General features: G+C 43.8%; 2 protein-coding genes across 5 annotated transcripts; one reads left to right on the top strand and one right to left on the bottom strand.

The window, feature by feature from the left end:
- Positions 1-272: 272 nt before the first annotated feature.
- Positions 273-17,076, bottom strand: CDCA8 (cell division cycle associated 8). Of its 2 annotated transcripts, none has more exons than XM_063103717.1 (11): positions 16,335-17,076; positions 14,105-14,202; positions 13,850-13,978; positions 11,728-11,768; positions 9,733-9,805; positions 7,455-7,537; positions 5,979-6,043; positions 4,908-5,003; positions 3,637-3,763; positions 2,768-2,854; positions 273-1,605 (listed from the first exon to the last, which is right to left on the bottom strand). In XM_063103717.1, the coding sequence occupies exons 1-11, from the start codon at positions 16,337-16,339 to the stop codon at positions 1,561-1,563; spliced, it is 849 nt and encodes a 282-aa protein (XP_062959787.1). In that variant the 5' UTR covers positions 16,340-17,076; the 3' UTR covers positions 273-1,560. The 2 variants fall into 2 exon arrangements, with proteins under 2 accessions (XP_062959787.1, XP_062959788.1); XM_063103718.1 differs by lacking the exon at positions 16,335-17,076 and adding an exon at positions 14,313-14,468.
- Positions 15,049-24,295, top strand: AIRIM (AFG2 interacting ribosome maturation factor). Of its 3 annotated transcripts, none has more exons than XM_063103721.1 (5): positions 15,049-15,249; positions 17,268-17,545; positions 20,697-20,876; positions 23,052-23,170; positions 23,346-24,295. In XM_063103721.1, the coding sequence occupies exons 2-5, from the start codon at positions 17,271-17,273 to the stop codon at positions 23,381-23,383; spliced, it is 612 nt and encodes a 203-aa protein (XP_062959791.1). In that variant the 5' UTR covers positions 15,049-15,249; positions 17,268-17,270; the 3' UTR covers positions 23,384-24,295. The 3 variants fall into 3 exon arrangements, with proteins under 3 accessions (XP_062959791.1, XP_062959789.1, XP_062959790.1); XM_063103719.1 differs by having other exon boundaries at positions 15,049-17,104; XM_063103720.1 differs by having other exon boundaries at positions 15,049-17,545.
- The last annotated feature ends 2,351 nt before the right edge of the window (positions 24,296-26,646 follow it).

Genomic DNA, 26,646 nt, shown 5'->3' with positions numbered 1-26,646 from the left:
AAAGAAACAAAGGTGTTGGGGGAAAGCAGCTTGGATGTTGAGGTTACCAATGCCCTAGGTCTTGGGGTGAAGTGCCCCCCTTCAGACATCATAGAGCTTCTGCCTAGTAAAGGTTTTCACATCTTCTGAGGAAAGCAACTGTCCAAAGACCTCTACTCCTGTAGCTTCAGCTCCAAAACTGTCTCCCTATCCCATGTAGCACAGCTTGGAGATGACAGGCAGGCTGAATATTGATAAAAAACAAAACAAGAATTTATTGAAAGCAGGGACCTTTCAGTAGCTGATTAGAACAAATCAGTTTAGAGATACCATCACTCAGGAAAACAATATGTACAAAAGTCTCAGGAAAAGGAGAATAAAGCAACTTGAACAGAATTCAACTAGAAAGGGACTGAACATTAAAATGGTCATCTCATGAAATAATACCAAATAAAACAAAGAGCCATACATGAGAATGCTGTGTTCCCTCAAGCCCGGGGATGAGAACTCTAATTCCCAAATTTTCAGAACACAGCCCATGATCATTTGGGGGCAGAGAGGTTGGCTGAAGCCCAAAGATTTCACTGCAGACTCTGCATAAATAGTCAATGTCAAACACGTAAAATGAGGCCATCAGACAAGTCACATCTGTCCCCCTGATGAACCCCTTGAGAGAGAAGTGCTCTCTGCAGAGTCTACAGACCTGGCAGAGATCACTGGACCATGGAAAACTCAGAGATAGTGACTCTGAGGCCAGTCACACAAAACCCTAGACTAATCTAAGCCCTACAAATCCATTATCCAAGTTCTCACTAACTAGAGAGGTAGAGAAGCAACACATGGAAGCTGCCTCAAAACCAATTTTTGGTCTTGGGTAAACAGGGATAAACACAAAAAGCTGTTCACAGTCAGCTTGAAAAGAATTACTGGGCACAGCTGGTGAAAGATTCCAAAGCCCCATTTAGTACCCCCACAGGACGAGAACCGAATGAGTGTGGGAGGGGAGAAATGCATGTTCTGCTGCTGGGATCACTGCTGTGACCCACCTTATTCTGTCCAGGCCTGATCTGTACAGTTCCCCCCACTTTCTGAACCTGCCCTTTCTTGGCTCAGAGCTCTCACTTCTTTAAGTCTACACTCCCATCTCCAATCATACACAGAGCAGAAATGCCAGATGCAGAGAGCTGTCGGAGGAGTGTGGGAAGCAGTCTCCCCCAGAACATGGGGTTCTTCTATGCCACCTCCATCGCAGGTCGGGCAGGGCAGAGAGGATGCTAAATGACAATAGGCAGAAGGCAGCAGGTCAGAGAACAGGGAGATATCAACTGAGAGAACGACGGGAATTTTCTATCACATGGACGCAGTGGGCAGTGGCTGGGGTCACTTGGATTGGGACATATGAAAAACAAAGTCTTATCTAACTGGTGTGGAAACAGTGTGTCTACCCCTTCCCGAATTCCTCAGGAAGAACACTACTCCCTTCTCTGGAACTTCACACTCAAACAATAAGCGTGAAGGGAAGAAGTCTTTTCAGGGTTCCAGAAGAATCCAGTGAAGGTCTACCCTGTAAAGTGTGGCTTCTCATTTGTGGGTCCGTATGCTGCTGCAGAGCTGGGCAAGACGGCTCTAAAATGAAAAGGAGATAGGTCATTTAGAGAAAATGGCACATGGCATGCTTGCCCCCTTAGCCACTTAGTCTACCTGAGCACAGCCCTGAATGATGTCAGCCCCTCCTTTCTCTATTTTTATCACACACAAATTAACTTTTCTGAACCCCAGTTTCTCATCTGAACAAAGGAGTAAAACAACATCTCAAATGAGATAGTGAAGGTATCAAATGAGATAATTGGGAACAGTAATGTTACAGGTCCAGCCAGAGGATGATTTTCACAGATTTGGGGGGCTGGGTGTGTGTGGGATCTTAGCACTGGGTCTATGTTCAGTAGGACATGTTTGGGAAAGCTCTGCCTTGTTCCCTTCCTTGGATGTACTCTTCACAGACCCCACAGAAGGGTGAGCTTGGGCAGCCATGTTTGCACTAAGTGTTCCCATCCCCAAGGCCATGCCTGATTGGACCAGGGAGACTCATCTAACCAACGCTGAGCCAATTAAATTCTTCCTCTTGAGAATTTAAACTAAGACAAGAAATTGAAACGTGCTGGGTTACTGGAGCAATGAAGTCAGAGTTAGAGATGTGGTTACCCAAAGCCATGTACAAATCAATGTTAAGGGAGAGCAGAGCCAACAACCTCAGGGAGAAGAATATCTGCTGAGAGGGAGGAATAAAGACGTGCAGGAAAAATGAGTGCACATGCCCCATAGACAGAGACACCAAAGGAATCGGTACGCCAAAGTGAAAGTCCGTAAATTGCTGCTCCTGGTCCTTACCACTCTGGAGGCCTGGCTGTTCAGCTCTTTCTTTGACTCTGTGAGATTTCTTACAACGAGCCCCTTCTCTCATTTCCGAACCATTGTAGGAAGTTTCAGTTCCTGGCAGTCAATGGTGCCCTGATATCCCTGATACTAACTGCCTGAATGAGGTGGAATTTTGATTCTGTTGTGGAACTTGTGTGACAGGCACTCTGGGAATGACCAAAACTCAACACCAATTTAGGAACAGAATGGCTGCTATGTAAGTAGGATAATAGTCAAAATCCCTTGGGGAAAAGGTGGCAACACAATTCTAAGAATAAAACATTAGCCCAGACCCAAAAGACAATCCTAAATAAAGCTAAACCATGAAAGCTACTGGAGGCATCCTACATGTGGAGATGAATCTGAGACTTACGGAGAGCTTTTTAATGTTTCCCAGGGCCTCTGGATCCAGCTGGGCAATATTGAGCCTCTGCACGTCACTAGCCAATAATCGCACGCTCTGGGTAGAGGGAAGGATAGGTTAAATTGGCATGTCCTTTAGGATAGAACCTCCATCCAGGAGCCCACTGTGCCCCAGGGGGTCCCCTTGATATCCTACACTTGGTGGTGGACACTGGCTGGGATGGAGATGTGGCAAGGCAGGCAGAAGGGGTGTTAGCTCAAGGAGACAATGACATCATCAGTGCTATCACTGGGAAGGTGGCTTATCTGGGTACAAAGGCTCTCAGATTAGCTTAGAAACGATTATAGGCCACAACTGAAATAAATCATCCTCCTTTCAGAGAGGCTGAGGTCAGCAACTTGCTGTACATGGCCCAGAGAAACTGAGCTCAGTCTGCTTCAGAATCCCTCAAAGTTATACAAAGTGGAAGGCGCAGCTCATTTTCCCTTTTCTAGACTAAGGGCATGCCCAATGGTGCTTTCCTCTGCACTGCTTTTAATATCTCTGTTATTGCACATAACACATTGTGATTGTGAACTCATTTTGACTACTGAACTGCTTCTCCAGGGCAAGAATCATATCTTTTACATCTTGGGCCTGCTGTAATCAGGTGGGCAAATATCAGCTGATGAAAAGATAGAACACAGAACTGCAAGGATCTTCCCAGCCTGGGCCTCTAACCTGGGAAAGAAAACTGGGTTCTGAGTCCTGCGGAAATGTGGAGATCAGGACTGATACCAGTGAAAGGACTCTGAGGGAGAACAATGGACGAAGGCCCAGGGAAGAGAAATGCTTGACTAAGCAGCACTGTGGTTTGGCTTCCCTTGGAAATACTTTACCTCTCCACTGCCCACTGGCACAGTGAGGAAGACCTCTTTGTTGTCAGCAAGAGGGCTGCCGTTCCCTGAGATACTGTAAATCCGCTCTCCTGCTGCTGGAGTGCGCAGGCCAGGGGTCTTGAAGACTCTAGAGAATGAGAAAATTTCTATGAATATGGCTTGGCAGATGGAAGGAGGCCAAGCTCCATGGGCCCTTCCAACCCCCATCTGGTCTCAAGCTGCAGTTTCCAAATCATACATTTCTAAGAAGGCAAGTTCTAAATTTAGGGAAAAAAATGTTTTAAGCAGTAATGACTAAACACAGCTGGAGAATGGAGGTTGTAATTACCAAACATACATCTAGCAAAAGTCAACTTCTATCCATTGAATTTTAGCTCCAAAGCTCCATATGGGTGTAAGTCATTGATCCATCTACAAAGCCAGAAATAAACTGTTAATGTGTTTCCGAGGGGCTAACAAGAGGAATTTTCCAGAGTCAAGCAAGGATGATGTGGCGATTACATCATTATACTGACCTCCAAACTAACTATCCTAGGACAGTTAAAATGCTGCTACCTGTTTTTCTCTAAACATCTTTTGCTACATGTTCATGTGAAAAAACAAATAGTAAAGAAAAATGGGAATTAAAAGTAGAAAGTTAAGTTTTCCTCACTCTCCCAGCCCCAGAGATAACCACTTCTTCCTCCATTCCCCAGGGGTAACCACTCTTTAATTCCTTATCTACCCTTCCAGAAACTTTCTATGAAATATATAAAAGCAAATGGGACCATACAGTATACCGTGTTCAGTGACCTGCTTGGGGATGCTCTGTACTCATGAAACTCTTTCCCTACCAGCAAATACAGATCGATTCCTTTGTAGCAGATGTACAGCATTTCCTGTTTGGTCAACTAGCTGCTATGGAAAGTATTTAACTTACACTGTAAGAACATCCTCGTTTATGTTGGCCTCCAAAAAGGTGGTTGTCAATTTTCACTCCTACCAAGGGTACAGGAGAATGCATACCCATCTTTAAAGGCCAAAAAAGTGATATAGAGGCCTTCTATTCATCAGAGGCAGAATATTCACCTCCCTCTCATCAGATAATCATTTTGCCACTGAAAGCTAGTGAACCTGCACTCAGGGGAGAGGCAAACAATGAGAAGCCTGTATGGCTGTCATCCTCTGAGAAGGCATCCCAGGCCAAGCATTCAGGAGTTTTTTAAACACTCTCTAAGTAATGTTCATTATTGGGCTTCCACCAAAATCCAAGTGCTCTTCTCAATACTCACCTCGAGTCAAACCTGGGTGTCAGGCCTGGAGTTGGTTTCACCATAGACAACTCTAATCGGCCCACAGCTGGGGTAATAGTGTTACCATGGCTTGACCTACAGGTAAAAAATGTCCATCAGGGACGCCAACTCTGAGGTCCGATGACAACAGCAGAGGCAGGTGACACCTGGAGAGCGCTGATCATGTCAGAAACTGCTCTGGGTGCCCTGCGCACATCAACATGTGACCCTCCTAACAACCCTAGGAAGTAAGCACTGTTATCATCCTCTTTTTTTTTTTTTTTTCCATCCTCTTTTACAGATGCAGAAACACAGGCATATTGAGTTTACGGAATTTGTCCAAGGTCATTTGCCCAAGGTCACACAGCCAATTAGGGTGGAGCCAAAACTTTGAACCCAAGCAGTCTGCCTCTAGAATCTGACTTCTCAATCAAGCTAACAGAACACAAGGAAGAATAGAGCCTCTCAACAACATGAAGGCTCTCCCAGCTGGAATTCTTGTCCCCTCGCTAGGAGCTGGTTAGTCTTGCTGCCACTGCTCAGGGAGAAATGAGTTCCCTCCTTCACAGACAGGCATCCCAGTGACTACTTTCATAAGCTGTTTTTCATTCCCCCCCAGATGGATTACAGTAGAGTCCAACATAATCAATAATCAGTTCAAGCCCCTGGTGATTCTTTACTTGGCAGAACCAGTAGGAACACTTGAAGAAACTAATTATAGGTAGGTGACAGCCACTTTGTGACCGACTAAGGGGTAGCTCTGCACACGGGATGTCAGGCAACTAAACATCATATGTAGTTCTTACTATACTTTTCTGGGTCTCACTCTCCCTGTTTGCACTAAAAAAAAAATTGGTGGAGGATGGAGAATGTAAGCAGAAAAACTGCAGAAGGTATTGGTTTAGACCATTTCTATAGGCTCCTCCAGATCAGACACTCAAGAAATCAGTGATTTTAAGCTTCACTAGAACACCAGCCACCAAAGCCCTTTTTACCCCTTATTTCTGCCATGATGTATGTGGCTTTCTAACAAAACCAAAAACACACATATAAACGTGGCAAACCCATTACCTTTTGCTTTTGCGTTTTCCTTGTACGGACTGTGTTCTCTTCTTGGATGGAGGACACCTTTTGACCTGAACTCATAATCACATGAAACTGAGGTTACGAAAAGCCCAACAAAAGGGAAAGGTAAGGAGGGTAAAAAAAAGGAGGGGAAGGGAGACTAGCTCTGGAAAGGAAAGTTAATACTAAATATAAGAAGGTCTATCTCACAGAATAGAGTGACTTAACCAATTCAGAAAATAACTGACCAACTAAGAATTTCTACTGGCTGGGTCTTCAAAATAGACTTTTGGCCAAAATTAAAGGTAAATCTTTTGAACTGATTGCAGCCTAGCTTGTCCCCCACTACTTTACATAAACTGCAGCTGTGCAGGGCACTCAGGGCATCCCAGGTACCCAGTGCAAGGAAGGCGCTGCAGTCCTCGCCTTCCTGGGTCCTGGGAGGCAGCTGACAGGAATCCCTCCTCATCTTCTGGCAATTCTTTCCTCCCATCTTCCAAATCGATCCATCTTTCCAACGTCCTCTGGCTGTCTCTCAGCAATCTGCCTCAGGAGCTCCTCCTGCTACCTTCCCTCGAGTGTCCATCCTCAGCCTCCCTCCTTTCCTGCTCTCCTTGTACAACCTTTTCCACTCCTACACTGGGACAAGGACCTAAAAATCTGGGAGGCAGTGGGCTTCTCATCTCCTACTTCTTCCTGAGCGCCAGGATGAAATCTCTGTCTAGCCTAGATGTGCTGAAAAAGAATTTGACAACATGTCAAGAAAATGACACATGCTCCCCCTCCCCCTGACCTAGCACCACTCTGCCTCCTGGGTCCCATGTTTCATTGGATGGCAGTTGCCTAAGCTAGAAACAATTTAGTCATCTCTGATCCCTCCTTCCCTCCATCAATCACGCCCATTCTCCTTTACAAAACTTATCTGAAAACCGTCCCTTCTTTTTATAGTGTCAGTGCCTCCATTTAAGAAGTAAAAGCCTCACAGCTGGTTTCCTTGTCTCCAGTTTTTTCTCCCTCCTATTTATCCTGAATGTTCTTCTGAAATACTGATCTGATGTCACTTACCATTTCCTACCTGACAGAATGGAAACTTCCAAGGGTGGCACACAAGGTCATTCATCACTGGTCCCTACTCTACTTATATGACCCTCACAGCTTATGTCCTAGCCATACCAAACTGCTTCCTGCTCCTTAAACGGACACTTTCCTAGCTTCTCCTGAAATTCTCTCCCTTTCTTCTCCAGCTAGTGGAATCTCAGTAAACTTGGTTGTGTCCTAATGGGGCAGGAAGACTTGCTAGCTTCCTTCTCTGTGTTCTACACACTTTGTACACATATCAATTATCACTTTTGTTATTGGTCACTTAAAGTGGATCTTCTCTATTAAACCATGAGCTCTGAGAGGGAAACACTGTATTTTATGCATTTTTCTATTTGCTTATCTCTTGACAGGCCCCGCCCCCCAACTTGAGTGCCTACTTACTCTTGCAGTTGAAAGAGTCTTATGTTTATTTTCTTCTTCTTCCTCTTCCACTATCTTTTCACCTACTGGCATTAGTTTTCGTGCTATAAAAAACAATTTTAATAGCATGATATTTCTGATGGGAATAAAATTTCATGCATTCATATTTCTTACAAGGAATAAACTTATACAATCTTAGGCTGCAATCAAGAAATAGACTCAAAATAAAGATGACTTTTTTAAAAAGAGGGTTTAAACAAAGGAAACTAATCAGAGCAGTTAAGAAACCCCACATGACTCTTTGTAGGAACAGCCAAGCATTCTGAATAAGAGCATAGATTCCAGACAGAGAGACCTGAGCTTGTGGCCTGGCCTTACCACTTACTAGGTCACATGGCTTTAATTGAGGTGCCTCAGTTTCCTCATCTACAGCGGGGAGTAGTCATTTTATAGGGATATTATGAGGCTTGGAATGTGTGTTCTACAGAGATAGGGTGCTTGTTATTTTCTAAGTTATTATTTTTTAAATTCTTTCTTTCTTTCTTTATTTATGTTTTCTTTGTTTTGGCAGCTGGCTGGTATACGGATCTGAACCCTTGACTTCGGTGTTGTAACACTGCGCTCTAACCAACTGAGCTAACTGGCCAACCAGTGTTTGTTATTTTTATTCCTGTAGCCCCAAAACCTACAATTGTGTCAATAAGTATTTATTAAGTATTTGTGGAATGAATGAATGTAAAGCCCTTTGGATAATACCAGACACACATTATAACAAGGAGTATTTATTATAATTAAATATTTTTACTCATAAATAATAAAATTATTACAATTATCATCTTAGGAGGAAAAGGAATATGAGTGATGTTTAAGATGGATGATTCCAGAGGAAATAATACTAACTGTTAATACTTAAGAGTTGTCATACAGAAGACAGTTCTGTGGACTCCAAAGGGTAGAACAAGTATCAATACGCAGGTACAAGGAAACTTTGGTTCAAAATTAGAACAAACTTTCTAACCATTATAGCTGTCTAATGATGAAAGGTAGTGAGTGAGTGTCTCACTACTAAATACATACATCCAGGAGTTAAGACGATCCTGAGCAGGGATTCCATAAAGAAAATTCATGTATTTTATCATGAGGGAAGAGAGATTGGACTAAATGACTTAAGCTTTTTTTGTCATCCTCAACTCTGACATATTAAATAAGAATATAAGTACCTTTGTCTTTTAAAAAAAAAAAATAGCCTGCAATGTAGTCGAAGTCCAGTTGTCAAGAGAGCATATAAACAACTTCAACTGGTAGTTGACATTGGTCCTGCTGTGTTCAGTCCCAAGGGGTGAAATCAGAAGACAGTCCTCCCACCATCACCAAATAAGCAAAACTGGTGGAACTCAGAAGAGAAACTGATATTACATAAATGTAGAAATGACCCAAAGTGACCTAACAGATTGTAAATACATGGCTGAGGAACTCAAGTCCAATTATGCCATAAGCTCCAGGAGGCAAGACTAGAATAGGACACTATGAAAGCGAAAAACTCATCTTGCTTTTTTCACTCTACAAGGCAATTCTGATGGAAGGTAACTCAGAACAAGAAGTGGACAATGTTTCTGGCCTTGCTCAGTGGAAATGGTGCCCTGGCAGGCAGCCCTGAAATTCAGGCTCTGAGTATGGTCTGTCCTCACAAAAGCAGGATGAACTGAGCTACCATAGCTTAATGACAGCAATGTTAAGTCCAGGTCACAGTTCATCTCGACCGATTCCATGCTCAACTAGTTACAACCTGGTTCCCATGTAACTTTTCCTATAAAATAGTGTTTCTCAGAGTGTGGGATGTGTATGTGAGATGATTTCACAAGAACAGATTACTGAGTTGAGTAATATGGGATACATGCTGAGCAAGTTATTCCTTTTACAATTCTTTCAACCCTGCTGATTATATCATGGAGAGTCTCCGTTGATATTACTAGTCTTTTAACACCTCTCTAAATCTTACTGACCTTTCTTTTACACCGAGGAGAAAGCAAGCAGGCAACAATGTTTGGTTTCCAGCTCAGCTTTTTTCCCCCCTCCTTTTACTTTAGCTTACACTTTGGTCATATGAGTTTGGTTAATATCAGTCCTGCATACAGTTAACTCAATGCAGCAACCAAAATCAAATTTTGGATTTATATTGTATCGAGGACCAGATATTAGAGGAAAGAGACTCTCCCAATAAGGGCCTGCCTGAGCAGCCAACCAAGTACCCTAAGCCTCAGCTATCTCCCTTCAACAAGAGGTTTTGAAAACTACTCACTTTTGGCAGACTTCAGGGGTGTCTGAATAGCTTCTGCTGTCAATTTGTTTATTTCAGTGATATCCAGGTCAGCCTGTGACAAAGACAGCCAGAAAAGCACCAGGCTTATTCCATCAATTATGAGGAACCATATTTTAAGACAAAAAATTTAAAAAACATATTATTTGATACATAACAAAAGATTGTTAAATGTTAGTTGTAATAATATAGTGAACTCCCATAAACCCACCACACATTTCACACGTGCTGAATTAAGCATATCCTGTGACACTCCACTGGGAGTGGACTCTTGGAAGCTTGCGCCTGCTTTCCTTTGGACTTAGCCCCATACACTTTTTCCTTTTGCTGATTTTGCTTTGTACTCTTTCACTGTGACAAATCATAGCCTTGAGTACAACTATATGCTGAGCCCTCTGAGTCCTCCTAGTCAATTACCAAGCCTGGAGATGGTCTAGGGAGCCCCCCAACACACCTCCCAATTAACAGCTTTTGTACATTTTGTATCATTCTTTTTTTGGGGTTTTAAATCATATTAGTTTAGAATTCTCTCAACTTGGTGTGATCATACTGGATCTCTCATATTACATCAGAAGCTCTGATTTGCAGTTGTCAGTGTGCAATTAATGTTTTAAAAAGGGAGATGCATTCACTAATGAGTATAATTCAACTCAGAGGCAATTCTTTTTTGGGGGGGCAGCTAGCCAGTAAGGGGATCCAAACCCTTGACCTTGGTGTTACTAACACTGTGTTCTAATCAACTGAGCTACCTGGCCATCCTTTAGCGGTAACTCTTTTGAAACATTAGATCTGGGTGTATGTGTGTGTGGGAGGGAGGGTACATAAAATGGGTCATGGAAATATATTACAAAGAAAGAGAAGCATGGACTGAGAATGTTTTGCTAGCTCTTGATTTTGTTTCAGTGATCCCCGCCCCTCTCCTACAGTATTCATCCTCAAAGGATGAATAGGATACAAAGCAAAATCAGCAAAAAGGAAACATGAGTGGGGCAAAGTCCAGAGTAAACCAGGCATAAGCTCCCAAGAGTCCACTGCCAGTGGAGTCACCCAGGATATGCTTAATTGGACACATGTGAAATGCCTGCCAGAAAAGCTCATTCATTTTCAAATCGTGATTTTTTTTCCTAATTGATTCAGATCAAACCCTGAGATTCCAAATGATTCAGATCAACTCAGGAAAGATGTAGATTTTTGGGTTCACTTTGTAAATCTGATGAAGGCTACAATAAACTTTCTCCCCAGAAAGATACACAATGTGTGTACAAACACACATTGTTCATACAGGATTTCAGTGTCTAGGGACTCTGTGAAGTCATTTATGAACTAGTTCCCAACAATGCCCAATAGAACTGTCTGCAAGGGTAGAAATGTTCCATTTCTGTGCTGTCTGATATAGTACCCACGTGTGGCTGTTGAACCTTTTAAATGTGGCTAGTGTGTCTGAGGAAAAAAATTCTTAACTTTATTAATTTTAATTGATTTAAATAGCTTCATGTGCCTGGTGGCTGTTGTATTAAACATGGCAGATCTAAACTCTTTATTTTTCCTCCCAATCTTACTGCCTTCAATCCTGGTATGGATGCTAGGAGGAAGGAGGTGAGGGGGGTTGGGAAATACTGAAAATTCCAAACGAGAATTACTTGTACAGTATGACATGATAAAACAATCTTTTTGTCATCTAGCAGGCCAGGTCACAATGTAATGACCCAAGGGCTTAAAAGAACTTGGGCTTGAGGTTTTCTACTTTCCCTGTGGAGTTCAGGGCAAAGAGCTACAAGAAATCTGTCAAAAATAGAACTGCTTCCCTTTTAGTGCTTGAAACCATTTGGGCTTCATGTACTCAACATTTGGCCCAACTATAATTTTTCGGTTGACATGAACAGGTAATACCCCCTTAGGGAGCCTCTTCCATAGTAAGCCCCCATTGGTTGGATTTTGTGACTAACCAACAGCTCAAAAATAGGGCAGGTCACTTACTGTTGCTGCCTCTTCCAGGGCCTGTTTGTTTCCTCCAAGGGCTTTAAAAAAAACATTTTATTTAGTTACTATCAGATTTTAATGATAAATCATCTTCCCTAATACTACCAGTAATCTTTCTAAAACTGGACCATGTACTGGCCAGCCACCACACACACAAAAAATAAAAAAAAAAAACAAAAAACTGGTCCAGATTGTCCTTGGCCCAACATTCAAGGACCTTCACACTCTAGTCTCATCTTTCCCCATGCTTGACTCCTCCCCTCATGACCAATTCCATGTTCCACCTCACCAGAGTTCTCATTATTTCCCAAACATACCTCTGTCTCTCATGACCCTATGCCCTCGTACTTAGTAATTCCTGTGCCTGAAATACTCCTCTCCATCCAACATATTTCTAATTCATCCTTCAAAACTCTGCTTATTTTTCTATCACAGCAGATTGCTGCAAAGTGCTGAGTTAGTTGCTCACCATTGTCATACCAAACAACAACTCAAAGCTATGTAAGTGTCCACCCCTGCCTTTCACCGAATTCTAGAGAGAATATACATTGCTTTTGGCAAAAATCAGGCATATGATAGATGGGTAGTAAACGTGTGTTGAATGAAAAGGTCTTTTTCAGGATTTAGATGCAGAATAAAAAGTTAGATCCTCCTGCTAGAAACCTTCACAGTATCCCGTGTGACAGTTAAGATCTCCTCAGGCTTTGAAACCAGAATGACTGGGTTCAGATAGACGCCACTAAATAGCTTATGAGAACTTGAGCAAAGTAACCAATCTCTCTGAGCCTTAATCTTGTCATTTCTAATATAGGGATCATATTAATAATTAGCTTGTTATGAAGATACAATTAGTTAACGAATATAAAACATTCGGTACAATGCCCATCCGGCATGCTTACTGACCACTGCTCTATCCCTTTTGTAGTACTTGTAATTTTATTATTGTAGTGAATTTTGTTTGTTTTGGTTTTTTCCAGACATAGATACACTAGATGTAGTGAATTTTTCTCCTCTCCACTAACCTGTAAGTTCCTGAGGGCAGAGACAATGTCTGTTTTATTTCCCAGTGCATCTTCAGCAGCTAGCACTGTGACTGATACATGCTCAAATATTTGTAGAAATGAGTGAATGAAAGAATTAATAAATAAAAGGGCAAGTAAAAGGATCATTAAACGTCCACTCTGTAAGCAAAACATGCATTTCTATCCAGGAAGGATACAACGAACTGGGTAATTAATAATAAGGAAAATAGAAAGTAAGGGTAAGCCCGCAGAAAGGATTTAATAAGGGGATGAAGAAAGGGGATGGGATTTTTCTCTGGCCAGGAAAACTCTTGTATCCTTGTACTTCTCAATTTGATTTTCCCAGTTTTTAATTGGCAATGTCCATAAGCTACAGAAAGAGCTGTTTGGGGTTATCCTTCCATCTGAGCTCTGGTAACAAACCAAGTCATTAATTAATTAATCAATTAATTTATCGATTTATTTATTTATTTATAAGATCCCCGGTAAGGGGATCTTAACCCTTGACTTGGTGTTGTCAGCACCACGCTCTCCCAAGTGAGCTAACTGGCCATCCCTATATAGGGATCCGAACCCTTGGCCTTGGTGTTATCAGCACCACACTCTCCCAAGTGAGCCACGGGCCGGCTCTTCATTCATTTTTAAATGATTGGGTAACATACATACATATATATAGATAATATTTCATGACATGTGAAAATTATGTGAAATTCACATTTCAGTTTGTCCATAAATAAAATTTTATTGTAATACAGCCCATTCATGCCCATTCAGTATAGCTGTTTTGGAACTCTAACAGCAGGATTGAGTAACCGGACGGAGAACCGTCTGGCTCACGATGCCTAAAATACTTACTACCTGGCCCTTTTGAAAAAAAGGTATACCTACGGGGGGGGGGCGGTGAGCGCCAGATGACGGTAAGTGCTATAGAGAAAAATGCAGCAGGAGGTGAGATAGAGGGTATGTGGGAGCAGCAGGGCTGAAATTTTCTGTAAGGGGCCAAGTTAGACCTCATTAATTAAGAAAGTGACATTTGAGCGAGTCCTTTCCATTTGAGCGAGGCTGTCACGATAACCACAGGCCGAGGCAGCACTTACCGAAGTAGTCCAGCCAGTTCATCTCGCGCACCGCCCTGGGGAGCCGCAGGACCTCGATGTTGTAGAGGTTATCCACCTCCTTGAGGAGATTCTGCCTGTCCGACTCAATCTGCTTGAGCCGTATTTCCACTGCGAGAGGGCAGATCGACACAACACGGGTCACCCGGCGGGTGAATCCGTTCTGCTCGCGCCCCAACCCGCCAGCAGCCGAGGATCGCCGCAGGTAGCCGCGGCGGCCCGGGCGCCACCCCTTACCCTCACGGTCGAAGTCCTCCAGGAAGGAGGCGAGCTTCCGGCTCCGTAACGAGTTGGTCTTGGCCACCCGACTGCCGGCCTTCCTAGGAGCCATGGCGCTGCGGCGGAGACGGGGGGAGGGAAAGTAAGGAGCCGCGAAGGGTCGTTGAGGGCGGACGGGGACCCCTGCCTTCGGGGTCTGGACATAAAGAAGTCTCGAGGCACGTACCTGCGTCCCAGAGAAAGAACCGAGGAAAACCTCCCTGCGGTGAAAGAACGCAGCTCTGCGCTAACCGCCACCCAATTTAAACTCAACTGCCACAGGCTGACCAATAAGAAGTCGTTGTCTTAGGGCGGTACCACAACACCCAATCAGAAGGAAGCTGCTTCCCGGCCTGCACTCCTTACAGCCCTTGTGCGTCAGCGCTGCCGCTGAGGCTCCTCCTGGGAGTTGTGGTCCGATCCCGTCCCCTCCTCGCCCCACTGCTCGGCCCTGATGGGCTGCGAACTACAACTCCCAGCTGGCCTTGCGGCGGCTCGGACACTAGGTAGCCGAGTCCCGGTGGCTGTGGGGCGCTGCGCTGCCGGAGCCGGGGCGGCGAGGAGGCCTCGCCAGGCCGCGGCTGAGCAGATGAGAGGACGCCGTACACACTGTGACAGACCATTGTCGGGCTGTCAGCCTCGGCCCTCCTCCGGGGCCCCAGCGCCCCTGAACCTAGCAGGCTGGATAGAAACTTCCGGGCAAGTGGAGGATGGCGGGGACAGGGCGGCTCGCGCAGCGTCTGGAAGCTGCTGGGGGTCCGGGGCAGCCTCCTCAAGCAAGAAAGACGGAATGACGGCGGTGGGGGTTGGAAGTGCAGGCTTCGGGGGATGGACGCCTCAAGCCGCGCCTGCCCCCGACCGTCTAGACAGCGGGGCTGACGGGTGGGAGACGGCCCTCACTTTCCTCTTCTCTCGCAGGCCGGCCACCCGTGCCCAGTTCGCTTCCTGGAGCCTCGGCCGGGGGACGCAGCGTGGGGCCTTGACGTTTGTGGAGCCACCTCCGCGCCTCCGGGTGCAGGTAGTGGCCCAACACTGGCGGCTCCTGCCTGTCCCAGATGGTGATTGTGGCAGGAGGTGCCGCCGCCAGACTCCAGGAAGTCCCGCAGGACAAGCGTCAGCTCTAGGTGTCGGGGGCGTGGGCCTGGGAATGAGTATGTAGACCGCTTCGCTGAGCCATGGTCCTGACTGAGGTGCTAACTGCATCTTGGCGTCTACCCATAGCCACGTCTACTTTGGGTCGCTCAAGGCTTGTGCAGAGGCCTGTATTAGTCTGTTTTCTGTTGCTTGTAACAGAAGATCTGAGACTGGGTAATTTATAAAGAAATTAAACTTATTTCTTACAGTTTTGGAAGCTGGAAAATACAAGGTCCAGGGGACACATCTGGTGAGGGCCTTCTTGGTGGGGAGTCTCTACAGAGTTCAGGGAATCACATGGGAAGGAGGGGAACAGCCTTTTTAGTGCTCACTTGCTCTCCTTATAAAGCCATCAGTCTATTCCCTGATAACCCCTTAAACCATTAACCCATTATTAGTCCTTGAATGGATTAATCCACAAGGGCATAGTCCTCAGGATCCAATCACCTTTTAAAGGCCCCCCCTTTCAAATACCATATTGGAGACTGGGTTCCTACATGAGCTTTGGAGGGAACAAAGATTCAACCCATAGCAAGGCCACTTTGGAAGTTTCCAGGCATCTTGGCTGCAGACCAAGTCTAACGTGGGGTGTGTGTGTGTGTGTGTGTGATGACTGTACGACCAGACAGCTGAGCTCATAAAGTTTTGTGGGCTGATAGGTTGGACTAGGTGCTTTCACCCTGTGGATTTGGTCAGAGTGGTTGTGTTTGTATTTGAGTGTGCTTGTGTGTGGGCTGGGAAGTGATAAGTAATCCTGCCTCTCCTCCTCTGAGTTCAGAACAAGTTGAGGAAATAAGCAAAGGTGCCAGACAGGCTCTTGCTGGGTGGCCACAAGCAGGCTTGGGGACAGAGCAGCCCATGTACAGGAGCCCTGGCAAGCCCGGCCCTTCCTGAAAGGTCCTCTCTCTCTCCATTCCACCCTGGCCCGTTGATCCCGATGCAACAAATATCTGAATGTGGCTCTTCTGCCCAAGGTCAGCCCTGGGTAGTGGGTGGGGGGTAACACTGCGGTCTGCTGGGTGCCTGAGGGTGTCCGCCTAAGTGGCCAAAATTAGAAGTGATAATAGTCCTGTACCTCATGTGGGCTTTCCCACTAGCAGGCGTCTTGATCCTGGGCAAGTCGGGTTTCCTGGCCTCTCCGTCTCAGAGCTTCACCCCCCTCCCCAGGAGGTCCGACCTCTCTGGGTATCCAGGATGTCCACGTGCGTCTTAGCCAGAATTACCACATAGGAGTCTGTGACTCACCAGTTTTTACCCGTTGACTGTGCCCACGAAATGTCAATTCAGTAGTGTCATTGGGCACAGCCGGAGGTGCATGTTGAGAGGGAGCGGCTCTGAGGCTTACTGGAGAGGTTACCTCCGCCATCCAATTCCAACTCAACTGCCAGTCTGATGAATAAGTCGCTGTCTTGGGACATCCAATCACGAGGAAGCTCCGTCATCAGGCAGCCAATCCACACGTAGGACTACAGCGTCCAGAAGTCATTGCGGTTGACGTCAGTTTTACAACTATGCGCTGGCCTGAGGTTGAGTTTAGGGGGTTACTCTTGAGCATGCGCAGAGAACCTGCGGGCGCGTGGTGGTGGCTCTGGCTGCATCTCGCGCTTTGTATACCTTACCTTTAAGTTTTCTCGCTGGTTTCGGGAATGCTCCTGGCACCCTCAAGGAAGGGAGACATTCCGGCTCCGGAAGCACGGGTCTGAAGGGAGACAGCACTTGGGCCCGGGAACCTGCAGTCCGAAGCAGGAGACCGCTCTATCCCGGAGGAACTTTCTTTGAGGGATAGGCCAGGACCCCCTTCCCGAGGTGGGAAGCAAGGTTCTTTCCAACAGAGAGCTCCTGAAGGTAAGACAACGCCTCGCGCAGGAGCTCCTGTCTGAAGGGACTTGCAGGCCGAGAGCTGGACTTCCCACGAGGACGGAAATGACTCCCACCATTGATCCAGTACTTCCCCTCCTGCCTTGGGAATCTAACGCTGTTTTTTTTCTTTCCTAACCGCCCCCCGCAGAAGATGAGCCAAGACCGGCCTTTGCTGGCTGTGCAGGAGGCCCTGAGGAAGTGCTTCCCCGTGGTGGAGGAGCAGCAGGGCCTGTGGCAGAGCACTCTGCGGGCCTGCCAGCCCCTCCTGGCCTCCCTCAGTAACCTGGCAGAGCAGCTGCAGGCCGCACAGAATCTGCGGTTTGAGGACGTGCCGTCACTGCGGGCCTTCCCCGACTTGCAGGAGCGGCTGAGGCGCAAGCAGCTGGCAGCTGGTGACACTGTCCTGGACAAGCTAGGGGAGAGGCTGTAAGAGGCTCCATGGTGCTCTTTCTTGGCGGAAAGATTTTAAAACGGGGGGTTTTAGGAGTAGTTAGCATCAGTCAGAAGGGTGTTTTTCTCTTTACTTGCGACCATGACATTTGGCGGTGTCTCAACCCTTCCCCCTTTCCTTCTGTTGCAGTGGGACTTGTCAAAAAGCCGTTTTCTGGCATTTCCCTTGTCAGAGGATAGACGTGGCCGTGGTGGGCTTAGTAGAAGTTACAAAAGCAGAACAGGAGTGGAAAAAGCTTTTTAGTCCTCTATGGTTTTCTTTGGTAAAAGGCAGTGAAAAACTGTTGTAAACTTAGTAGGTGCCAGAACTAAAGGTTTTACATACATTACCTTATAAAGTCTGTTCAACACCTCTGTGACTTAATTTTACTTAATTCCGTTTTGCACGTGAAGAAACTGAGGCTCAAGCAGATTGCCCGTGGTCACACAGCTAGTAAATAGTAGAGCTGGATTCTAATTCAAGCATGCCTGACACCAAAGCCGTAGCTCTTAACGACTACTTTGTTATGCTGTACATTGGTGTCTCTTTGTCGAGGAATAGTATGTCTCTAAGCTCTGATTTATGCCTGTTGATAGACCTTCTAAGAGTTATAGATTATTGAGGACAGAAAAGAGGCAGGGCACATGTGGCCTTTCCTTGGCCCAGAACAAAAGAATGGGGCCCTTCCTTTTATTCATTTGTACAAAATACATTTATTAAGCACCTATGGGATGCCAAACAATGCACCAGACTTAATGTTCTTAGTTGACCAGATAACATAGACAGTCAGTTAATTAAATTATGTTGTAGTATGTCCTAAGAGAGTGATAAGGACAGCCTGTGAGGAGGGAGGATGCTTCTAGGAGGAAGTGATAATCAGAAAACTGAAGGATGAACAGGTGTAAACTGGGTCAAGAGGTGGGTATGAGTAGTGTTGCCTAGAGAATAGTATAGCTGGAACAGCAAGAGTGGTAAGAGATGAGATTGGAGGAGTAAGCCAGCTCATGAAGCAGTGTATCAGTTATGTAGAGGAGCATATGGTCACTAGCTCTATCTCTTGCTTCTGGATTGAGGGGACTTTGGTGAGGGACGAAGGCAGAAATCCCTAGGAACCTCCTGCATGGTCATAGACACAGTTTCTACATAGGTCAACTCCTAAATCAGTAGTAGCTGTTTAAGAACTCTGTGGGAATCAGCATTATTCATAGTCCAAAGTGGACTTAATCCAAATGTCTATTGACAGACAAATAAAGTGTGGTATAACCACACAATGGAATATTAAGCCATAAAAAGGAATGAGGTACTGATACATGCTACAGAGTGAATGAACCTTGAAAACATTAATGCTAAGTGAAGAAACCAGAAACAGAAAACCACATAGTATATGATTTCATTTATATGAAATTCCCAGAATTGGCAAATCCATAGAAAGAGAAAGTAGATAAGAGGTTGCTAGGGGCAGGAGAGAGGTGGGTAATGGGGATTTATTGACTACCAGTGAATACAGAATTTCTTTTTTGGGTGATGAAAATGTTCTGGAATTAGATGGTGTTGATGGTTGCACAATTTTGTGAGTATACAAAAAAAACCCAAAACACCAACTTGTATACTTATTTAAAACATTTAATAAGCTTTATTTTTTAGAGCAGTTTTAGGTTCACAGCAAAATAGAATGGGAAGTAGAGAAAATTCCCTTATATCCCCTACCCCTACACACATACAACCTCCCCAACTTCTACATCTCTCACCACAGTAGTACATTTGTTACCTTTGGTGAATATAAATTGATATGTCATTATTGAAAGTCTATGGTTTATAATAGGGTTTACTGCTGATGTTGGACATTCTGTGGGTTTGGACAAATGTATAATTACATGTATACACCATTGTAGTATGATACACAGTAGTTTCACTGTAAGTTGTATACTTTTAAAGGGTATATTATATAGTATGTGAATTATACCTCAATTAAAAAAATGAAGAACTCCCTGTGAAAGCCTCCCAAGAGGTGCCAAGTTTCCTCTAGGTCAGTAGCTTGCAGACTTTTGGCCTTCACTTACAGGAAGAAATACATTTTATAGCATTCGTATACACAAATATATACATATATAACTAAAATATTTCACAAAACAATACCATGAATGTTGTACTCTTTTATTTTGTCTTTTGTGAACTTTTATTTCAATTGATTACATAGTTGTGTGTGGGTGTTGGGTTGTTATTTTAAGTCTATTTTTTCATTGTGAGTCATGGGCAAACATTTTTGAAAGTCATAGTTCTAGGTTAGGAAATGGCTTGCCCTTAGGGAAGTTGTAGCCTTTGTCTTTATGGCTGAGCCCCTTGGAGTCACCAATGAAATAATAACAATATTTACCATAAGCTAGGTACTTCCCTAAGCACTTTATATGCATTATTGCATTTAACCTTTACAATAACCCTTTTCATTTATTCATTAATTAAACAAATGTTTGTTGTTCTGTGTGCCAGTCTCTGTTCTAGGTACTTAGGATGTGCAGTGAGCAAAACAGACTGTTTTTATACCTGAATTTTCCTGATGTCCACAGTAGTCTGCGTGCATCCAGAGCCCACACCTTACCATTAAGGAATTTGCTAGGATGGGACTAGGGAACATGTGGATAGTACTGGTTTGTTGCTTCAGTTTCCTCTTATTCCCTTTTCACATATGTGGCATAGGACCATGAATGAGCATTTGCTGTTCTTATATAGTTTTATGGCAGCCCTAGAAAGGCCCCTTGGTCTTTATTTAGCAACTGGGATTATCACACAGCTTTGAGAGCTCTCCATCTTTAAGTCAGTTCTTGGTTCTTGAGCCTCCCCAACTTCCAAGGCACCATCATGAATCTTGTTAGATGAGTGGTCTCAATTGGGGATGTTTTTTGTATGAGGGACATTAGGCAATATCTACAGGCATTATTGATTGTTTTGAGTTGGGGAGGGTAGGGGGATGGCTTACTTCTGTTGTCTAATGTGTAGAGGTCAGGCACATTGCTAAACTTTCTGCAATGCACAGGACAGCCTTCCACCACAAAGAATTATCCAGTCCAACGTATCAGTGGAGCCAAGGTTGAGAAACCTTGCCTTATATCTTTCTTATAATATTGCCTAATGTCAGACTCTTTCCCACAGAGCCACCCTCCTCAAGGTACGTGACACAGTCAGCAGCCATGTGGAGCAAGTGTTTCAGATCTATGAGCAACATGCAGCCATGGTTGGCATTGATGCTGTCTTGCAGCCTTCAGTTCTGAGCCCTTCTGTGGCTGACATGTTGGAATGGTTGCAAGATATTGAGAGACATTATCGAAATTCATATCCTTTGCACACATTTTGGATAGTGTCCAGAGCTTTTCCAAGAAGTCTATTTTTAATTTCAATTTTCACAATATCAGAAAGCTATATAGTTTGAGTCAGTTCTGTTTGGTTCTTGTACTTGGATTCTTCCTGAATTCCTTTGAACAATCATTCCTCAAATAATTTAGTAACTACTACCTGCCAGGCACTGTTCTAGGTGCTAGAAGAAAGGCATTAAAAAATAATATATAGAAATAATAAGTTGGTAATAAGTGCTATGGAGAAAAATAAAGCAGAGAAAGTGAAGAGTGAGGTGGGAGTTGTAATTTTAAATAGAGTGGTCAGGGTAGGCCTCACAAGAAAGTGACACTTGAACAAAGATCTGAAGAGGGTGAGGGAGAGAGCCTCGTGGATAGATGGGGGAAGTATTCCAGGCAGAAGGAACAGGAAATGCAAAGGTTCTGGGGTGAGAATATTAAGGAAGTAGCAAGGAGGCCGGTGTGGCTAGAGCAGAGTATGAGGAGGAACCTAATAGGAGACGAGGCTAGCAAGATAGGGGACTAGCCTTTGTAGGGCCTTGAAGGTCTTTGAGAGGATTTTGGCTTTTACTCTGAGATAGAAACCTATTAGAAGGTTTTGAGTAGAGTAACAGGATAAGACCTATGGGTTTTTCTTTTTCTTTTTTTTTTAAATGACGACCGGTAAGGGGATCTTAACCCTTGCCTTGGTGTTGTCAGCACCACACTCGCCCAGTGAGCAACCAGCCATCCCTATATGGGATCTGAACCCGTGGCCTTGGTATTATCAGCACCACACTCCCGAGGGAGCCATGGGCTGGCCCGAACTATGCGTTTTTCTTGGCAGCTGGCTGGTACGGGGAACCAAAGGACCTGTGATTTTAACAGTGTCATGGTGGCTGTGTTCTGAGGAAAGACGGGGTGGTGGAGGCAAGGGTGAAAGCAGAAAAACCAACTAGTTGAAGTTCTGGCCTTTATCTCTTGATTCTTGCCTGCTCCCTGCGTCTCCCCGCTGGCTTAAGTTTCTGCCTTCATGGGTGTTACTCCCAAACCCCAACCTTTATGTTGTCTCTAGTCTTGAGTTTCATTTTCCTGCAGATGCCTCCAACCAAATCGCTCATGGAACTGCAAATTCAACTTAAAAGTGAACTCCCCAATCTAGCTCTCAAATTCAACCCCCTTTTCTTTTAGTTGTAGAATCAACCCTGTCTAATCACCCAGCCTGGGAATTCAAAGATTGTCTCCCTTCTTTTCCTCTCTGTTTTCTTTTTTAATTGCAATAGTAATGGTAGTATTGGTAATAGTAGTAGTGGTAATAGCAACAGCTGCATGGGCAGAAGTAGTTGCTGGAGGTAACATTGCTGAGCGCTTAGTATGTGCTAGAATGTTTACACAGTCACTCTTCAAGTCTTTGGATACTGTTTCGCTGGTGCTGCTTCTATTTTCCTTCTCCTTCCCCTCTGCCACTTCCATAGTTTATTACCTCTCACTTGGACTCTTAATCACATGTAGTCTCTTGACAGTTTTCTCTGTGTTCTAGCTTCTTTCCTTTTAAGCTATCTCCAGTTAATGACATCAATCCCTATATCTTCAGCAAGTCTAGTTCTGATCATGTTACTTGTATAGGAATTGTCAGTAGCTTCTCTTGCTAGTAGGATAGAGTTCAGTATCCCTACCTTGCTCCTCAATGTTCTTTGTGTTCTGGCTCAAGCCACAACTATTCTATGCAAGTCTTCCATGCCAGTCAGACTGAAAGATGTTGCTTTTCCCTGAATCCATTCTATGCTTCCCGAGTTCTGTGCCTTTGCTTATGTGTTTCCTACCAGCTGGAATATGCCTGCTATACTTTAAACTGGATGTATTCATCCTCTGAACTTCCACTGAGTTTTATCTTTCGTGTCACTTTGATTCTTTTTCAGTTCCTGGTTTTGTCCTCACCATGGTGAGATACCAGATTTCAGGGACAGTGTTTCATCCCTCTTTCCCTATCGCACAAAGCCATGTTAGTAAAGAGTTGCTCAGGAAATATTTGTAGCATAGGTGAGTCCTGCCCACCTGGTAAAAGGTAATGGTACCTGCACTTTCACTTTTATATCTCCCTGTAGCTCCTACGAAGGTAATTTTTTCCTTCAACATGTTTCATTTCCTTTTTGAACAGTCCTTAACTTCCAAGAAGGTACCTGAAGAGAAAGTATCTCCTCTCCTCAGTCCATTGGGGAGACTTGGCAAACATCCAAGCTTTGCCCAAGGCCTGGAACCATATATCAGAAGATGAACACCAAGACATTGTACAAGGTACATTTTTTAATTTATTATTTTGTGTCTCCTCTCTTCCTTTCTTTCCTATGGCTCACCTCTTTGGAAGCATTAGTGAGATGCCCTTGCTATACCTGTGTGTCTTTTACAAATTTGACATTTTGTGTTCTCTGGAGAGGTGATATGCCACAGTTTTTCTCTCTTCCTATTACAGATATCCTATTGAATGTTTCCTTCTTCCTGGAAGAGTAAGAAAGCTGTGTGTTTATCTGGAGACCAGGGTCACCACAGTTGAAGACTGACATTGCTGCACTCTGACATTCTAAAGAAATGTCAGTATTGCAGCCTGATATATTTGAAATATCAATGCCTAAGAATGGAGTCTTGGGGAGCATTGGTGCTAGATGTCTCTGATGTTGGAGCTTCTCCATGCCATGTCATGGCCGAGAATACATGGGCCACCCCTTGCCCTTCTCTGAGGCTCAGGGAAGAGGATGGAGGCAGACAGAAAGCAGGAAAGGCAGTACTGAAGAACACAATGTCTTTGTGTCCATCATAGGACCTAAAGTGGTTGGTAAGGAAAGGACAGGAGATAAAGAGTGGCATTGCCCTTGGCATTATCCAAAGCACTGAGTCTGGTTGACATTTATGTATTTCTCAATACCTGACTCCTTGACGAAAGAGAAAGTAGTTTTGATTATTTAAAGAAATAAGGGTGATGTTAATGGAAAACATTTAAAATTTTTGGACCAATTGCAATAGCTCATCAACAAGCCAGTTTCAGTTTCAGAGCCTGCCACCAGGGGGAGGTGGTGCTGCATGAGTCATTCTGAATTCTTTGTCTTTGAAGAGTGTTTCCTATTGCTGTTACCATCTGAGAGAAAGTAACTGGGGATAGTGAGACTCCCAAAATCACAGGGTTTTTTTTGGCCAAAGCTGGCATCTGTCTGACTTGCCACGTTCCTCTGAGTTTGGAGTAACTGCACAGATGGGAGAACACCAGCCCAGAGTCAGGCAATTAGGGTTACATTTCTGAGGTCTGGTGCCTTCATCTGTGCAATGGTTGTGTTTCTTGCAGAACTTTTGGCTTCCTGGGTTGTAGAAATCTTGGTAATTGGATCTAAAGGGGCTTAATAAAGAGAATAGATGTTTTTCAAGATGAAACGGCTTTGTTTTTTTCTTATTGCAAAAGTGATACATGCTTTTTAAAAAATCATAGGAAAACTAAAAAATTTTTTAAATGTAGAAAAATATAGAACAAACTCCATCAGAATCTGTAAATATAGGGCCGGTCTGTGGCTCACTTGGGAGAGTGTGGTGCTGATAACACCAGGGCTATGGGTTCGGATCCCTATATAGGGATGACCGGTTAGCTCACTTAGGAGAGCATGGTGCTGACAACACCAAATCAAGGGTTAAGATCCCCTTGCCGGCCATCTTTAAAAAAAAAAAAAAAAGAGGGAATCTGTAAATATAGCTCAACACAATTATATACCATTATATACATTATATGCCATTTTGTGAATGTGTATTTTACATTTTACACGTATTTTTCCAGATCTTCACTTTTTTTTCTATAAAGGCAATACATCCTGATTGTGAAAAATTTAAATACAGTCAGCCCTTCTTATCCATGGGTTCTGCATCCGAGGATTCAACCAACTGCAGATTTAAAATATTTAAAAAATAAAAGTTGCATCTGTACTGAACATGTATAGACTTTATTCCCTAGTCATTATTCCCTAAATAATACAGTGTAAAAACTTTGCATAGCATTTACATTGTATTAGGTATTATAAGTAATCTAGAGATGATTTAAAGTATATGGGAGGATGTGCATAGGTTGTATGCTAATACTACACCACTTTGTATCAGGGACTTGAGCATCCGTGGATTTTGGTATCCGCAGTAGGTCCTGGAACCAATCCCCAATGGATTCTAAGGGACAACTGTGTTACATAGAAATGCACCATTGTCCACCTTCTAGGTAACTTATTAATAACATGGTGTATATTTTTCCAGGAATTTAAAAAACTCTATCATGTACATAACTGTTGTAAATAAAACTTAGACATTTGAGTATTGAGTCTTATGATGGGCTTTGGGGACAGATGAAAGAGAGCCCTAGAAAGTTAGTAGTTCAACCAGGGAAAAATTTAAACTAGAGTTTCTCAAACTTTAATGTGCATATAAATCATTGATCTATTGTTAAAATTTAAATTCTGATTCCATAGGTCTGGGATGGGGCCCAAGATTCTGATTTGCCAACGAGGTTTCAGGTAATGTTGATGCTGATGGTCCAAGGACCAGACTTTCAGTGGCAGAGATTTAAATTTTAATATAGTAATAAAAGTGTTACAGTTGAGGTAAAAACAGAGTGTGGTGGGAGAATAAAGGTGATTAATAACTGCCTGTGGAAATACTTCATGGTGACAGGGACATCGGAGTTAGGCCTTGAGGGAAATTTTAATTGGGACTAGGAAGGGGATGCAGGGCATTCCAGGCACATGGGACTGTTTGAGCAAGGACAGTGTTTGAGAAGGAATGGAAGCTAATACTTATTGAAAGTTTGTTGTGTGCCAGGCATTGTGTTTGTTGCTTTTACCCCCTAGAACTGGTGAATAATAATAGTTCAGTATAGCAAGTAACTAGAGTTAATAGGATGGAAGAATGGCAGGAAATGGATCTATAAGGGTGCACTAGAACTGAATTGTGAAGAGCCCTGAATCCTAGGTCAGGATTTGTATTTTGTTCTACAAATAGGAGTTGCTTGCGTGTGTGTGTGTGTGTGTGTGTGTGTGTGTGTGTGTGTGTGTGTGTGTGTGTGTGTGTGTGTGTGTGTGTGTGTGTAATAAAGAGCTTTTTAAATTTCCCTCATTGAAACAAGTAATGACTAAATAGAAACAAATGTTATTGTGCTTATAGTAACTGTGTATTATTTAAGTATAACTGTTTTTATTTTGTTCCTTCTTAGCTTTTCTTCTACTAAAATGCCATCTTTTTAATTGTTTTTTTAAAATTTAAAATAAATTTGATTTATTTTTTGATATATCTACATTGCATAAAACTTAAAAGGTACAAAAGCATGTTCAGTGAAAAGTTCTCCTACCCCAGTTACCCAGTTGCTTTCCCTGGAGGCAACCAATGTTAAATGTTTCTAGTGTATCCTTTCAGAAAAATGTTCTTTGCCTATGTAAGTGTAGTGGTAGGTGTCCTCTAAGATAGCCCCCAATGACCCCACCTCTAGTATTCACGCCTTTGTGTGCTCCCCTCCCCTTCAGGATGGGCTGGGCTTTCAGATTTGCTTCTAATGAATACGACACTGCAGAAGTGGTGGGATGTCACTTCTGGAAATAGGTGATAAAATAAGACTGCAGCTTCCATTTTAGGTGCCACCTCTCACTCTCTCTTGGATATTGCATTCTGGAGTGAGTCAGCTGTGATGCTGTCAGGCAGCCCTGTGGAGAGGCTCATGTGAGAGATCAATGCCTGCCAGCAGCCATGTGAATGAGCAT

Source organism: Cynocephalus volans, chromosome 8, assembly GCF_027409185.1.
Source record: "Cynocephalus volans isolate mCynVol1 chromosome 8, mCynVol1.pri, whole genome shotgun sequence".
In the NCBI taxonomy this organism is placed as follows: Eukaryota; Metazoa; Chordata; class Mammalia; order Dermoptera; family Cynocephalidae; genus Cynocephalus; species Cynocephalus volans.
Note: the sequence above shows the minus strand (reverse complement) of the source record. Positions and strands in the feature narration are given on the sequence as shown.

Excerpts from the sequence above, each read along its gene's own strand:
- AIRIM (XM_063103721.1), top strand. The coding sequence starts at position 17,271 with ATGAGCCAAGACCGGCCTTTGCTGGCTGTGCAGGAGGCCCTGAGGAAG. Across the intron at positions 20,877-23,051 it reads GAGAGACATTATCGAAATTC|GTACCTGAAGAGAAAGTATC; the intron begins ATATCCTTTGCA and ends ACTTCCAAGAAG. Across the intron at positions 23,171-23,345 it reads ACACCAAGACATTGTACAAG|ATATCCTATTGAATGTTTCC; the intron begins GTACATTTTTTA and ends TTCCTATTACAG.
- CDCA8 (XM_063103717.1), bottom strand. Across the intron at positions 13,979-14,104 it reads GGAGGACTTCGACCGTGAGG|TGGAAATACGGCTCAAGCAG; the intron begins GTAAGGGGTGGC and ends GCCCTCTCGCAG. Across the intron at positions 2,855-3,636 it reads TGCCAGTGGGCAGTGGAGAG|AGCGTGCGATTATTGGCTAG; the intron begins GTAAAGTATTTC and ends CCCTCTACCCAG.